This window comes from Scyliorhinus torazame, chromosome 28 (genome assembly GCF_047496885.1).
Source record: "Scyliorhinus torazame isolate Kashiwa2021f chromosome 28, sScyTor2.1, whole genome shotgun sequence".
Classification (NCBI taxonomy): domain Eukaryota; kingdom Metazoa; phylum Chordata; class Chondrichthyes; order Carcharhiniformes; family Scyliorhinidae; genus Scyliorhinus; species Scyliorhinus torazame.
In genome coordinates this window covers 19910563-19927660 of record NC_092734.1, presented here as the reverse complement: position 1 = coordinate 19927660, position 17098 = coordinate 19910563, and the positions used below count along the sequence as shown (strand labels likewise).

The following is a 17098-nucleotide window of genomic DNA, read 5'->3' as shown; positions in this document are numbered from 1 at the left end:
GTTAAATCCAGAAGTCTGAGGCAGTTTGAGATCAGTTTTCAGATTTCTGGAATGTTAATCGCTCCACCCAATGGGACTGTAGCAACGTCTGCAATTGAACAACAATCTCTGCAATTGAACAGCCTGCCGACAGATTATAAATTGACAACTGCATGAAGTACTGTGGGTTGATATGAGTACATGTTATCAATGTTTGAGAACAGGGAAAGTTAAAATAACAAATACCAACATGAGGAAAATCAGACGACGGCAAGGAAGAAACAAATAAGAACACTCAACCAATTTCACTATCATTTGCAATCGGACAGTAAATATTTGTAGCAAACTCTATTTTACACTCTCCAATGTTACTATTTCTGATGAGAGATGTTCCGATGCCAGGTAGAATTTCCTGTATTAAATTGGCCGTGGAATGATAATATCCCCTGCAATGGATGTGTTATGGTGCTAGATTTATGTCATGGAATGTGTGGTTTGCTTAAAACTGAAATAAAGTTGTTTAAGAATGCAGTATCCCTGGTGCAACAAGCGAGGGAAAAAGGCTCATGGCATGTTGGACAAAAGCAAAGGAAGAATGCTACATTATACATAGCAGTGATCAGTTTTAGGAAGGATTTTTTTGCTTGGGAGACAGCCCAGCAATAAATCACCCAGATGCTGTTAGGGAGGTAGGATAGAGTTATTCTGAGACACTGAGTAAATTTGGTCTATATTCCCTCGAGTCCAGGATGTTGAGGCTGTGATTTGATTGAGTTGCTTATAGCAATGAAGAGACTAGATTAAAAGAAAAAATTCCCCCTCTATAAACAAATCCAGGACAAGAGGACAGAATCTGGACCAGTTAAGATGAAACCCAGGAAAAGATCAACACAAGGAGCTTTTAGATTTGGGCCACAATCTTAGAGAGCCACGAATACAAAATCAATTGAGGGGTTTCGAAGGGCGAAAGATGCGTGCATAAGGATACAAGGATATTGGGGAAAATTAGATTACAATGATAGAGCTGCTATGAGTTGCAAAAAGAGTGGAACAGATTCGCTGGGCTGCCTGGGCTCTTGCTGTTCCTGTGTTCCTTTTGATACTTTGATTTATTAATAGTTAGCAATGGATTATAAACATATGGTGATAACATCATGGCCATTAGTGTTATAATATAAATGGCATGGTGCATCAGCTATAGCCACCCCAACACTCGCAAAATGAGTGCTCCCAATATTCTATACATTTATCATGGTCCCACAAATTGAACAAAACAGCATCTATAGAGCCCTACAATGCAGATAACCATCTTCACCAATAACAATTCATCAGTGGAGATTTGAGAAATAATTGTGCAGCTAAATAATACTGTTTGGCCATAGCTCTGGACTATCCATTTTGATCAAGCTACGTTAATGTTAAACACTGAGAAAAGTACCAGGGGTCCCAAGCAACAGCCTGACCAAAGCTTTGCAGATTGCGTTATTTACTTGGTTATTTACTAGGCTTCAGATGAACACAATCTTACACAATATAAAAATTAAAGTATAAGAGCTATGTAGATATTAGCTATATTAATGTTTATTGAAAATTCATTGCTTGGAGAAGCTGTCGATCCAAATGACACTAGACAGTGAACTGTGTCAAGTACTTACCAAATGTATGAAGCCAGCTCCCGTTAGCCATGTGCTTATAAATATAGACAGTAGGTTCACCAACTTGATGGAATTGCTGTCCAAAAGAGAAAATAAATACTGAGTGGTACTGTTTGAGAAAACATTTCAAATCTCAAAAGATACCGATATCAAAATGCACATGCATTTCCGCAGTGACTGGTCACATAGGTAGTCACTGGAAAATCTGAAAGGTATAATTTCAGGGGAAAAGTTCTAAATTACTGGAAATTTAAAAATCTGAAAGTATAGGAAATGTAAAGCAGGTCATTCGACCACATTCCTTCCTCTACCATTTCAGAATGTATGTTAAAACAAACTAAATCAATAGTTAACACATCTGTACTTACGCTGTTTTGCTCAGTCTTCAGAAAATTTCCTGTCTGCCCATACGAGTCTTCCCATCCAAGTGGGGTGAAAAGGAAACAGACACCCCAAACCCCTGAGGAGTGTGAAAGACCCCATCTCCTCCTGATGGCTTTCACACATGCATTGGGAACTCCTCAAAGGTTTCTGAGATGACGTATCAAAACGTAATTGCCTGTGCTACATAGCAATGACCACAGCAGAGGTAAAAATCAAATTTCTCTGGCATATACAGCCAGCAGGGTTTTTAAGGACTGTTGAGCAAGCCAGAGCTGTCACAAGGAGAGATTAGAATGATGAACCGAAAAGCTTTAAGGAACCTGTTTCTCCTCTCTCTCATATATACTTCGTCTGGATTTGCTCAGTTGGCTGGATGGCTTTGTGATGCAGAGCCATGCTATGCCAACAGCATGGGTTCAATTCCCATACCAGCTGAGGTTATCCATGATCTTGGCCCTTGCCCGAGGTGTGGTGACCCTCGGGTAAACTCACCACAGTTATATTTTAAATAATGGCTTATCTAAAATATATATATTACTCTTGAATCACCCAGGATGATAAAATGACCAATTGTCTTCTTGTTGAAAGATGAACTATTTAATGAGTAATAAAATAATGAACTGTGAGTCATAGAACATGGAACATTACAGCGCAGTACAGGCCCTTCGGCCCCCGATGTTGCGCCAACCTGTGAAACCACTCTAAAGCCCATCTACACTATTCCCTTATTGTCCATATGTCCATCCAATGACCATTTGAATGTCCTTAGTGTTGGCGAGTCCACTACTGTTGCAGGCAGGGCATTCCACGCCCTTACTACTCTCCGAGTAAAGAACCTACCTCTGACATCTGTCTTATATCTAATTTAAAGCTATGTCCCCTCGTGCTATAAATCACCATCCGAGGAAAAAGGCTCACACTGTCCACCCTATCCAATCATCTGATCATCTTGTATGCCTCAATTAAGTCACCTCTTAACCTTCTTCTCTCTAACGAAAACAGCCTCAAGTCCCTCAGCCTTTCCTCACAAGATCTCCCCTCCATACCAGGCAACATTCTGGTAAATCTCCTTTGCACCCTTTCCAATGCTTCCACATCCTTCCTATAATGCGGCGACCAGAATTGCACACAATACTCCAAATGCGGCCGCACCAGAGTGTTGTATAGCTGCAACATGACCTCATGGCTCCGAAACTCAATCCCTCTACCAATAAAAGCTAACACACCGTACGCCTTCTTAACAACCCTCTCAACCTGGGTGGCAACTTTCAGGGATCTATGTACATGGACACCGAGATCTCTCTGCTCATCCACACTGCCAAGAATCTTACCATTAGCCCAGTACTCTGTCTTCCTGTTATTCCTTCCAAAATGAATCACCTCACACTTTTCTGCATTAAACTGCATTTGCCACCTCTCAGCCCAGCGCTGCAGCTTATCCTTTTACTTAATACTAAACTAACAATAGGAGAATTAAAGTACAATACAGGGAATTATACACTATTATAACAATCTAGTTCTAACTTCTCTCACTCTAGCTATACTATGTCTTGCTTGTTCACTGTTCTAGTATCATTTGTCATCTGACTTAGAAAAGGTGGGAAATCAGTTCTTATAGTATCTAACTGTGAGCCATCTAGTGTTCAAATGAGTGTACTACATTTACATACATTGATCATGTATATTGATATCTGAATATCACTACAACCACCAGTCAGCTTTCTCCCAAAAGGGGAGGGAAACCTATGGCCCTCAGGGACTATGGCGACTTTCATTTTCTTTTTAATTTCACTGGTGTTTGTGAGCCCAGGGAATTTATGTGATGAATGAATGATGGCTGCGATTTGCCTATTTTCTTAATTCGCGAAGTAGGGCCAATAAACCTATCCTGTTCTTTGTTTAAACTCAGAAAACCTATCTGATTAATTCCTCATAATTTTAAAGTGTATGGAGTAGTGCACCTCCAGTATTGGCAAAGCATATCCTTGTTAAATTCACAAAAATAAACTCCATTACGGTCAGACTTGGAATGGTATAAGCTCTCTTCACATGGCCATTACACAGAGATGTATCAATAAAGGTCAAGACGAAGTTGTCGAAATCGCTCTCCCAGCTGCCTTCGAAATGGGTAATAGTGCATCATGGAGATGAGAGATAGAAAATGACACAAAAAGAAAGTCTCTACACATACCACCCAGTCATTAATGGACATTGTCTTCATGAATCAAACATTTCTTTTTGTTTTGTTTTGAAAAACAGCCAGGATAAATTTTCACAATTCTGCTAACAGTTACATAATGCTGGCACTTTTCAATGTAATTTATAGAATTAGTAGCATATGTTTGTAAGGAAATGAAAAATAGATTCCAAAGTATTCTGTGATTCATCATATTCCCCTTCTCATCTGATGGACTGAATATATAACATCACATGCACATAAACACCCACACACATAAATACATAATACCTATGTTGGTTCAGGACACCTTTTCCTGCACTGCATACATTACACAATGTAGAAGCACACATGGGTACACAGTGTGTATATATAACATATCTGTATGTATTCACATTTAGCGTATTGACATGTTAAAAGCCTGCTCATTGACATTAGAATTCTTGTGTGTGTTCTCTCCTTTCTGAAAATTTTACTTCCTGTTGACCTGTTTATGGTTTTGTAGACAGGAAGTGCAAGCAGATAAATGGCCAAGTAAACAAGCAAAGGGATTGACCTAGGTGTAGTTGGATGATAGATGTCATAGAGTGGTTGCAGACAGATCACAGTGGATATGTGAGGATAGAGCGAGACAGACCAGCGTGGCAGACCATGACAGCAGATCGGTAGCACAGTGGTTAGCACAATTGTTTCACAGCTCCAGAGTCCCAGGTTCGATTCCCGGCTTGGGTCACTGCCTGTGTGGAGTCTGCACGTTCTCCCAGTGTATGCTTGGGTTTCCTCCGGGTGCTCCGGTTTCCTCCCACAGTCCAAAGATGTGCAGTTAGGTGGATTGGCCGTGATAAATTGCCCTTGGTGTCCAAAATTGTCCTTCGTGTTGGGTGGGGTTACTGGGTTATGGGGATAGGGTGGAGGTGTTGACCTTGGATCGGGTGCTCTTTCCAAGAGTCGGTGCAGTCTCGATGGGCTGAATGGCCTCCTTCTGCACTGTAAATTCTATGATCTATGATCTGCAGGGTAATCCATCTACTGTGGGCGGCACGGTAGCACAGTGGGTAGCATTGTTGCTTCACAGTCCAGGGGTCCCAGGTTCGATTTCTGGCTTGGGTCACCATCTGTGTGGCGCCTGCACATTCTCCCCGTGGCTGCGTGGGTTTCCTCCGGGTGCTCTGGTTTCCTCCCACAAGTGCCGAAAGACATAGGGTGGAATTCTCCCCCCCACCACGCCGGGTGGGAGAATAGCCCGGGCGCGGCGCGAGTCCCACCACGCCGCCCCGACGCCCGCACACGATTCTCCCACCCCCCACAAACCTCCGCAGCGAGAATCACGGCTGGCCGCTGGGAGAATCGCCGCTTGCCGTTGGTAACAGGCAAGTGGCGATTCTCCGGCCCGGATGGGCCGAGCAGCCTGCCCAACACGACAGGTTCCCGCCGGCGCCGTCCACACCTGGTCGCTGCCGGCGGGAACATCGCGGGAATGCTGAGGGGGGGGGGGGAGGTTCCTGCACCGGGGGGGGGCCTCAAAAGGGGTCTGGCCCGCGATCGGTGCCCACCGATCGGCAGGCTGGACTCTCTTAAGGGTGACCTCCTTTCCTCCGCCGCTCCGCAAGATCCATCCGACATCTTCTTGCGGGGGAGCTGCGGGGCGGACGGCAACCGCGCATGCGCGGGCGACGTATTTACGCGGCGCGGTCGCGTCATTTACGCGCCGCCGCTTTTATGCGGCGCCAAGGACCAGCGCGCGTAAATGACGTGGCGCCGCTCCTAGCCCCCCGGGGGCGGGAGAATGGGGGCTGAGAGCGGCCTCCGACGCCGGAGTGAAACACTCCGGTTTTTACCTCGCCATCGGGACTTAGTCTCCCGATGGGAGAATTGCGCCCATGCTCTTTGGTGAATTGGACATTCTGAATTCTCCCGCTGTGTACCTGAACAGATGCCAGAATGTGGAGACTGGGGGATTTTCACACTAACTTCATTGCAGTGTTAATGTAAGCCTACTTGTGGCAATAAAGATTATTATCAGTATCTGCTTGCACTTCCGGTCTACAAAACCAAAAACAGGTCAACAGGAAGTACAATTTGCAGAAAGAGGAGAACACAGACGCAAGAATTAGAATGTATTATGGATCAAGACAAAATTTATAGCTTTTGACGGGGGGATTGAATTATGTTCTGATCCAATTACCCTGCCCTATAACCTTACTCTATTTGATTGCTAAAATAGGTTTAATCTCTCCATGTGCTCCACCAGACATGAACTCAAACAGATGTTATCTGTCCCAGCAGCTGCTATCAGATTATAATTAACTTAAGATAGTGCTAGGAAATTACCAGAGAAATATTATTTATCACCAATATGTGTCCAGAATTTCTTTCAAAGGACAATTCACAAAGTCAGCGGAAAGGAGATTCCCACAACTGCTGATGGGGCATTTAGAAGGGCTGGTGATGCCATCATTTTGAAGTCCATTTAAGGGGTTAGTATGAGTTATCAATAAAGATCACCTTCACCATTTAAATCCCTTTAAGGATTACAAAAGCTTTTAACCACTCAAATTATCAACATTTACAATCCTGCAAATTCAGAAACATTGCCATTCAACAGCCAATGAAAGAAAATATTTGTAGATGTTGTGCAATCACAACCCAATTGTACTGTGAAAGTTAGAAAGGATAAATGCTCATTATCCATGTAGTACAACTGCTTTATGCAGCATGCAGTCAGACAGTATTTATTAAGTATAAACAAACTATTGTCAATACATTATGATTCTGAATATTATGTGCACTACAGGATTCTTAGGTCAAACTTTTTCAGGTTAAATAATAATCAAACTAGATTAGAAAGAAAATTTTGATTTCATCGCGCACTGAGTGTACGATGATTCTTCGTATCAATTCTTGTTGCCAAGCAAGTATGTTGAAATGGATTAGATTTTCAATCATAGCAACTCAACATGGCCCCAGGATTAATCAGCGGCAATCTCCTCAACATCTGCGCACAGCTGGGAAAAACAAGGTCTCAAACTGGCATGTAAAATCCTTCATCCTGCACTGCACCAAAATATTATTTGGTCAGGAGAAACATTGAACATTTTGAAACCCTCTGCAGTACGCTGCAATTTTCCTTGTCATCTGCAATGTAAACTCTTACCCCAACCCATTCTGTGGTATAGCAACATTGACGTGCATACCAGTTACAGGCACTAATTCCTTCCCACATAGTCCGCTGACCGACTTGAATGGATAAAGGGGTAATTTTCTTGGTACTGACGGTGTTTCCATTAAGATATTTCCATTACATATGGAGAACCTCAAAATATTCTGTGCTAGGCTTACAAAAGTTAAAGCACATTGCACCAATCCTATTCAGGAAACAGAAGGAATCCAATTCTAAGCAATGCCTGTAACGTTACACTACATGCCGTTAACACAACCGCCACCAGGCTGAGGATTATTCATGTTGGTGACATTTTAAGGTTATTGTGAGTAAATATGGTAATCCATCATGAGGACTCAGTGACTGTTATGCAATTTTCCTTGGTTTAAACAATGTGTATGACATGAACGTATTGCTATCATCCAATAATTTATTCCCTCATACTAAGTCATATTGGTATACTAAAAACCTACTCATCGACTTCAGAGAAAGTAGCTAAGTAAGCAAGCAATTTTCTCTGATGATTTGGCCAAGGTGCACTCTCTGAATGAGTTTATTCAACGTATTCATTCATTCTATGAATGAATTACTGGCAGTAAGTTGACAAACTGAGTCTGGGGGGGGTGATTGCATCTGAATGAAAGCACTGAGGGATTCTTTACCAAGGTGCTTAACTGAATCATAGCTCATCAAGCACGTATCCTCAGACCTCCACAGAACAAGTTGAAAAAACATGTAACACCATTACGCATACACCAATGTGTCGGGCACACAGTTATCATATTTTTAAACATGAGTTTAAAAGTGCTGAATTCACACATGGGCCGCACTCACCAAGGTCAGATCTCAGCTGTGGTCATCGGTGCTCTGCCAATGCACTTACTCTGTCAACTTAAAGTCCAACAAGGAAGAACAACAACGTGAGTGAAGTTGGACCCTTCCTACCCATGCAAGGAGGAAAATACTGTTGCGAAGGAAATGTGGATCAGCGTAGGGCTCTCATTCTAAAGTGCATGTCTTGGCTATCAGTAAGAAATCCCAGAGTGTCACATAACTGATGAGACCTTCTCCTCCATTGCTACTATCCCTTGAGGACTAAGGGTTGAGAACTCACCCATCACACTCTCCCTGAAAACACACGAGGGTCCTGTAACCAGTTGCACTGTGGCTGACACTGAATGAACGTTAATTTTAAAAGGGGTCATGCTGAATGTGAAGAAGGCTGAAACTTGTAATAAGAGGATTGGAAAGGTCCAAACCAAAATGCACTCAGTGTGAATTGCAGGATTTGATGGGCTGGGGTCCATACTGGGTTGTTGAGAGAGACCAAGCTCTACATTGCCCCGGGAGCGATCCCGGTCCTCGCCAACGAGCTCTACCGTACCCTGAGTAAATCCTAGGAACATCAGCACCAGAAATCCACAAACCAGAAAATTGTGCGTGCGCTCCTACCTAAAGGGTTTTGCACCCAACAGCATTCATTTGCACTCATTTAATATCAGTCGCACTCAAAAGCAATCATTTAACTATCATTTAACATTACAGCTACTATAACTGACATCAACGCCATCAATTGCCCCAAACCACAGCGCTTACAAATTGGCAATTAGTAACTTTATTGTTAAGCATTCAGACACCAGAAACAGACACCAGCCCCCCCTCGAACAATTTCCTTTCCAACCAGCAGCCACCCACCTACCCCCAAAAGTTCCACCCTCTCTAAATTCTCAAAAGTCAAACTTTTCCTGTAGATTTAGCTAAGATAAGGCATGTTAGGCCATATGGCAGAGAGCTTGGTCAAAGAAGTAAAATGGGTTTTAAAGATTCAGGTGAGGATCACGGACCGCTTTCCCCCATGATGCAGGCCCCTGACCCCACTTGACACTGACATCGCGATCCTGAAATCTAGAAAGAATCTTCACCCTGGGTGTCTGAAATGGAGGGTGGGTTTTCCATTCCCACCATCGGCGGGGCTCACCTCCGAGGGCCAGAATATCCCAGCAGGAAGGATTTGCAGTCCTTTGCATTTATCTTGATGAATGTAAAAATGCAAGCCAGGAAAAACACTCACCATTCCACCAGATTACAGCAATTCACTTTCTGCCTCCCACATTCCCCCCTCACATCCCGTGTCTCCCCTTTCACTCCCTCCCCTCCCCCCCCCATTCACCTCTTCTCCCCAAACCTGGTCTAAATCCCCCTTTTCCCACCCTCCTCTTCATCTATCTTTCCCCACCTCCCCTCTTTCCCCCATTCCCTGTCGCTTCCCAGCTTTTGCCCCCCCCCCCCCCCCCCACCCCATACTCGACCACCCCAATCGGAGATCTCAGTTTCCAGGGTCAGGTGTGTGGTATTATCATGTATTACTGTACCCGAGAGGCTGAAGTGCCATTGGTTAAACCTAGGGGTTTTACCATTGGCTGTAGATTATGGTAGCTCCGCCCCGATAGGCGGGGTATAAGAACCCGTGCCGTCCCAGCAGCCCTCATTCTGTACCTGAGCTGCTGGGGAACATTTCTAGCTTATTAAGGCCTTCAGTGATACTACAACCTCGTTTTAGTAGTTATTGATCGTGCATCAATTTAATAAGCTAGAAAGTAGAAAGGATGGACCTCCGAATCAATCCGGAGTGTCTGCAACTCAGTCCACACGCGACAAACTCAGCGGCGATCTTTAAGCACTGGCTGGCGTGTTTTAAAGGCTACCTGGAGAGGGCTGAAGGCACACCCTCGGGGAAGCAGAAACTGCACGTCCTGCACTCAAGGGTAAGCCCAGAGATCTACACCTTCATCGAGGAGGCGGAAGATTTTGATGCAGCAATCGAACTTTTAAAAGGACACTATATTCGCCCAGTAAATCAGGTCTACACTAGTCACCTGCTTGCAACAAGATGGCAAAACCCCGGGGAATCGTTGGAGGAATTCTACCCCGCGCTATTGGTGCTGGGCAGAAGCTGTGGCTGCCCGCAGGTTTCGGCGAGCGAGCACACGGAACTCCTAGTCCGGGACGCCTTTGTAGAAAGTATGAGCTCTTCAGAAATCCGCCAGCGTCTTTTAGAGAAAGACACCCTGGGACTTAGGGAGGCACGGCCCTTGCAGGGTCCATGGACGTTGCCTCCAAGAACGCCCGTCCTACGTGTCCGACCGCGACCTTCCCCGCTTCCCCACAGGCCTGCGCTGTAAGGCGGCCCGCCAACCCCGATGGACCCCACTGCTTCTTTTGCGGGCAGGAAAAACACCCCCGCCAGCGCTGCTCGGCCCGCACATCCATCTGCAGGGGGTGCGGCAGAAAGGGCCATTTCGTGGGCGGTGGCCGCGGTCTCCAGTGGTGACTCCGGACCGCCACAGCGAACTTCTCCAGGGGCCCCGGGTGGCCAGCGGTCGCCGCCACCCCCGTGTCCCAGGCCCACGTGTGGACCCCCTGCGCCGCCATCTTGTCCCTCGGACACCACGATGGAAGGATGGGCGCTGCCATTTTGTCCACCCCCGACCACCATGTGCGACCAATGGAAGACGCCATCTTGGATGCCCTAGGACCCCAGTTCGGCCGACCACGCACTGCCTGAACGAAATCCACAACTACTGCGTCTGGCCTCGGTGACCCTGGACCAAACTCGACCTCGAACACTGTTTTTTTAAAAAAATGTTTTTTATTCTCCTCCTTTTTCACATTTTCTCCCACATTTACATCCATCAACAATAAACAATCAGCAGCAAGATATGTCAGTCCCCATAATAACAACGATCCCATCTACCCACCAACCCCCAAACCTTCACCCGCATGTTTACATAAACAAATGACAAAAAGGAATCAGGGATTACCCGTAGTCACCCTTAATCTTACACAGCTCCCCCCCCCCCCCCCCCCCCGCCCGAAGGTCTCCAGCTCCTCCCGTCCAGTGCCTCTTGTAAAACTCCTCCTCCCAACCTCAGTTCCTTCCCCCCAACTTTCCACCCCGGCTAGACCACTCGGACCCTGTTCTGCCAGGCTCCGATGGCCGCAGCCCCTCCCCCACCTCACTCCTGTTCACTGGCCGGCTTAAACCGGCCAGCGTGGAGGCCCCCGCCCGGGTCCCTTTCCCCCTTGCCCGGCCCTAGGAAAGCCCAAAGATCCCCTTTTAGCACACCAACCCCGCATATCCACCAACACCCCAAAGAACCCTCATTTCGAGTGAAAGTCCCGTCCCTTCCCTTGTCCAAATATATACCACATTGGCTCCTTTAGTCTCTACACCCGCGCACAGTGATACAAAAAAGAAGAAAATACAGTCATGAGGTTATATCGGCACATGGCCATTCCTCAATTTGTCAGTTCTGCCACAGTCCTTCTGCTTTCGCAAACTCCTCCGCTGCTTCCGCCGTTCCAAAATAAAAGTCCCTGAGCTTGTAAGTCACCCCCAGCTTCGCTGGATATACAATGCCGCACCGCACCTTGCTAATGTACAGTGCCCTCTTCACCCGGTTGAAGGCAGTCCGCCTCCTTGCCAGCTCCATCGTAAAGTCCTGGTATACACGTATACCAGCTCCAGCCCACTGCACCACCCGCTTCTGCTTAGCCCAGCACAGGACCTTCTCCTTCACACTGTACCTACGGAAGCACAGAGTCACTGCCCTTGGCGGCTCACTCGCCTTTGGTACAGGCCTCCACGACCGATGAGCCCGATCCAGTTCATATCGGGAGGGATCCTCCCCCTCCCCCAATAGTTTTGCCAACATCGCGGCAAAATACTCAGTCGGCTTCGGTCCTTCAACTCCTTCGGGCAGCCCCACAATCCTCAAATTCTGTCGCCTGGATCGGTTTTCCAGGTCTTCCATTTTTCCTCGCAGATCCTGGTTAGTCTCCATCACCTTCCGCATCTCTTTCCCCATCAAGGCAAGTTGATCACCGTGCTGCAAAACGTCTCCTCCACTTCCTTCAGCGCCTCCCCTTGCTCTCGCACCTCTGCCACTGCACTCGCCACCACCGTCCTCACCGGGGAAACCGCCTCCTCCACCAGCACACTCAAAACCTCCCTCATCTCCTTCCTCACCGTCTCCATGCATTTCGTAATCTGCGCCAACTGCTTTTCAGATTCCGCAGCCATCACCTTAGTTATCTCTTCAGCCATAAGCAGTGCGGCCTTCCCTGGTGCTCTAGCCTCCATTTTCCTTGGTGACCCCGCGGTGACCTTTCCACTCCCCGACGGACCTTCAGCTGTTTTTTTTCCGGCCATTTTCTTGCTCACCCTCGACATTTTTCATTGTTCTTTTTTTCCTCCTGTGTCTTCACTGTGCCTCCTCCGTGCCTTCTCCCTGCTTCTGCCGCTTCCGTGGACCCTGGGACCGGGCTTAAAGCCCCGAAAATGCCGTTGCCGAACGGGAGCCCTCCATTGTGCGGCCGCCTCCCGCCAGCCGTCACCGGAAGTGCGACCTCGAACACTCTCAACAGCAACGACGACCGTCTTCATCAACGGCCACGAGACTTCCTGCCTGATCGTCTCTGGGAGCACGGAGAGCTTTATACACGCTAACCCCCAATACGCCGACGTGCCGTTCCCTGACGGCCGACAAGATACGGTTTCCCACCGGAACCCACGTACATCCCAGCCACCAGTCCCACCCCCGCTCCACCGCAACACCTTACAGGAGGATCAGTCCTCCCGCTGCCCCTGCCTAGGCCCCTCCCCCACCCACCAACACCCCCTACAGGTACCCTCTTCCCGTTTTTCCCACCAGCGCCGTCTAGGGGTGACGAAGCTGCCATGGAGATCGCAGCCACGCTCTCGGAGTTGCAGACGCCCGAGCCCCCACCAGAGTCACCACCGAGGCTCAGACGATCACAGAGGACGACCAGGGCACCCGACGGACTGATTGCAACATTTTAACTGATCTATAAATATTAAACACTGAATGTACATGTCTGACATGCTTGTAAATAATCACTAAACACTGTAAGGAGGTATCACGGTACCTCCATAACTGATTATACCATGTTGCTACATTTTGTAGTTGCTGACCACCACCCCCGCCGGACTCTTTTTTTAACAGGGGGTGAATGTGGTATTATCAGGTATTACAGTACTCGAGAGGCTGAAGTGCTATTGGTTAAACCTAGGGGTTTTACCATTGGCTGTAGAGTATGGTAGCTCTGCCCCGATAGGTGGGGGAGAAAAAACGTGTGCCGTCCCAGCAGCCCTCATTCTGTACCTGAGCTGCTGGGGAACACTTCTAGCTTATTAAAGTCTTCAGTTGTACTACAACCCCGTTTTAGTAGTGATTGATCGTGCATCAAGCTGCAAACCAGGAGTGATGATTTCTCCCTGGCCCTGCTTGAGGAAGTTGGGGGAGTTGGTAGCATCGATAGTGTCCTGGAAATTGATTGCATTGACGGGTCTATTGCCTGAAGAGTGGAGGGAAGGTGAGGGGGCAGAATTTGCAAGCTGGAGGGAAAAGGGACATTTTGGAAGTTGAAGGGAGGAGGGAGAGTGGAGACTGGAGGCAGAGGTGAGAATAGAATCAAGACTTGAGGGAGAGAGGGGCGAGTTTGGATACTGGAGAGAGAGAGGGGAAGGACTGGAGGGAGTGAGTTTGTCAGCAGGGAGGCAGGAGGAAAGAGTTTGGAGGCTGGAGGGAAAGGGGAGAGCGTGAAAGCTGGAGGGCGAGAGGGGGAAGAGTTTGGAGACTGGAGGATGAGAGGGGGAAGAATTTGGAGACTGGACGAAGAGAAGGGGAGAATTGGGAGGCTGAAGGGCAAGAGGGAAGAGTTTGGAGACTGGAGGACGAGGGGGAGAGTTTTAAGGCTGGAGGGCAGATGGAGAGAGTTGGGAGGGTGAAGGTTGGAATGGGAGAGTTTGGAAGCTGGAGCGAGAGTGGGGGGAAGTTTGGAGGCTGGAGGGAGAGATGGGGAGGATTTGAAGACTGGAGGGAGAGATGGGGAGGATTTGGAGACTGGAGGAAGGAGAATGGGGAGAAATGGGGTGAGAGTCGAGGCTGAAAGGAGAGAGAGGCGAGAGTTTAGAGGTTGGAGGGAGAGGGGTGGTTTGGAATATGGTGAGTTTGGAGGCTGGAGAAAGAGAGGGAGTTAGAGGCTGGAGGGAGAGAGGTGGGAGAGCTTGGGGATTGGAGGGAGAGAGGGGGTGAGTTAGAGCCTGGAGGGAGAAAGATGGGAGATCTTGGGGACTGGAGGGAGGGAAGGGGGAAGAGAGAGGGGATAGTTTAGGATCTGACACTGGTGACGGTGTGGGGTGGAGAAAGTTTTGTTTTAACCATGAAACTTGAGGAGGAATGGAGTTTGGACTTTGAGACGGGGGGAGGTTACACGGGTGGGTTAAAGTATAAAAGCTGATACTATAATGAATTGAGAACTGATGGGGATCACATGGTGCTCTCAGGCATGTACTGTATCGTGGCGCATTTTGTTTTGACTGAATAAAAAGCTGAAGAAATTCAGATATTATTTAAATGATTAATTTTCTTGTATTTTCCAATGCAGCTTGTGGTGTGCGTTTGATAACTTTGATGGCCCTATCAAATTTGATGTCAAATTCATTTCAAATTAAAACTATTGTGTCAAATTGCAATTGAGCGCATTGAGCACACTTGACGAGCACACAAAAATGATATTAACATTTTCAGGTAGGGTGAACATTTTGAGCAACTGGAAAGGGAACCAAAGGAGCATTTGCTTTTCTTGAATAAATGACGAGAATCAGACTCTGACTTGGGACTGGAGCTGTGAACAAGGAGCTCTGCACATGTTAAAATTACTTCAAATCTCCACATTCTACTAAATGGTGTCCAATGGCTTCCTACACAAAGCTGACAAGGAAATATTGGTCAACATAAACAGTGCAAACAACTAATGACAGATAGTTAGCTCGAGTGGTCCAGGGAGCCTTTCCTGCACCTTATTCTATGAAGGAGGCGAAAGACAGAACGATGTCAGTGTGCAGTACAGCAGGCAGGAGGCACCGCCTGAGAGTCAGCACCAAAGGGATGCTGAGAGCAGCGACGACTCACAACACTAAGGGTCTACAGTCCACGAATGACCTTTCTACACGAGTGAGAGGCAGTGCAGGGCAAGGCTGCAGACGTCTGATACGCCTCATGCTCCGAGAAGACCTGATGCCACGTGGGTTTGGAGGCTTTGCCCTGACAGTGGCCCTGAATGTGACGACAGGATTCAATTTATTTGCCTCTGGGTCTTTCCAGAGAGCGACTGGGAACCTATGCGGCATTCCTCAGTCGGCAACACATCGCTGCATTCAATAGACTGCACCCATATGGCTGTCCAGGCTTCCTCGCAGGAACCTTTGATGTTCAGCAACCGCAAGAGTTTCCATTCTATCAATGTGCTTTTAGTTTGTGACCATCAAAAGCAAATCTTCAACATGTGCGGTCGGTTCTCCAAGAGCTTCCATGAATTGAATTAGATATAGCTCTTGGGGCTAAAGGGATATGGGCCGGGGGTGGGCTCAGGGTATTGAACTGGATGATCAGCCATGGTCATAATGAATGGCAGAGCACGCTCAAAGGGCCGAATGGCCTCCTCCTGATTGTATTTTCGATATATTTTTCTATTTTCGATGTATAAATCCTACAACCTCAGTTACTCTCAGATGCCTTGGATCTTTGAAGGAACAGAAAGTCTTCAGGGTTGGTTGCTAAAGGATAAGGGCTACCCACTTAAAACACGGGCTACTCTCTTAAATAACTCTGATGCATCGCCCTCAGCCTCCAGCCGAGGAAAGGTACAACACTGCTCATGCCACCACATGCTCCCTCAGACTCCTGGACTGTTCAGGTGGCTCTCTGCAGTGTGCACTGGTGAGGGTTTGCCACATGATCACAGTTTGCTGCATCCGTTACAACCTGGCATTGCAGAGAGGTGAGGTGAGGCCCTGCCAGAGGGTAACCTGAGGAAGAGACCTCAGAATATGAAGATGTGCAGGAAGCCCAGAAGTTGCTGAGGGACAACATGAGTGCACTGTTGCCAAGGAGGGAGGGAGAAGTGGGAGGGGTTCCCATGATACTTTAAAAGTCCCAAGAGGAGAAACAGTTGATCCAATCATCAGGAGTTATCTTCTCTAGCCCTCCAAGCCATGGCATGACTTCGGAGGGAGTAGCCGAAGTATTGCTGAGATGGTTTGCTGAATTCACACTTGGGCCACACTCACCAAGGTCAGATCTCAGCTGTGGTCATCGGTGCTCTGCCAATGCACTTACTCTGTCAACTTAAAGTCCAACAAGGAAGAACAACAGCGTGAGTGAAGTTGGACCCTTCCTACCCATGCAAGGAGGAAAATACTGTTGCGAAGGAAATGTGGATCAGCGTAGGGCTCTCATTCTAAAGTGCATGTCTTGGCTATCAGTAAGAAATCCCAGAGTGTCACATAACTGATGAGACCTTCTCCTCCATTGCTATCCCTTGAGGACTAAGGGTTGAGAACTCACCCATCATATACTCGCTGAAAACACACGAGGGTCCTGTAACAAGTTGCACTGTGGCTGACACTTAATGAACATTAATTTTAAAAGGGGTCATGCTGAATGTGAAGAAGGCTGAAACTTGTAATAAGAGGATTGGAAAGGTCCAAACCAAAATGCACTCAGTGTGAATTGCAGGATTTGATGGGCTGGGGTCCATACTGGGTTGTTGAGAGAGACCAAGCTCTACATTGCCCCAGGAGCGATCCCGGTCCTCGCCGACGAGCTCTACTGTACCTTCAAGAATTCGGTGAGGACGATAATCTCTGCTACGCTACCG

The 17098-nt window shown here is 47.3% G+C and overlaps 1 protein-coding gene across 11 annotated transcripts in view; it reads right to left on the bottom strand.

The window, feature by feature from the left end:
* kcnma1a (potassium large conductance calcium-activated channel, subfamily M, alpha member 1a) overlaps window positions 1-17098 on the bottom strand; it is a 1078085-nt gene that overhangs the window by 346595 nt on the left and 714392 nt on the right. For all 11 annotated transcript variants that reach the window (XM_072491599.1, XM_072491594.1, XM_072491595.1 and 8 more), the window contains one exon: window positions 1635-1710. In XM_072491599.1, the coding sequence (XP_072347700.1) occupies window positions 1635-1710 (76 nt within the window). The remainder of the gene's footprint in view (window positions 1-1634; window positions 1711-17098) is intronic.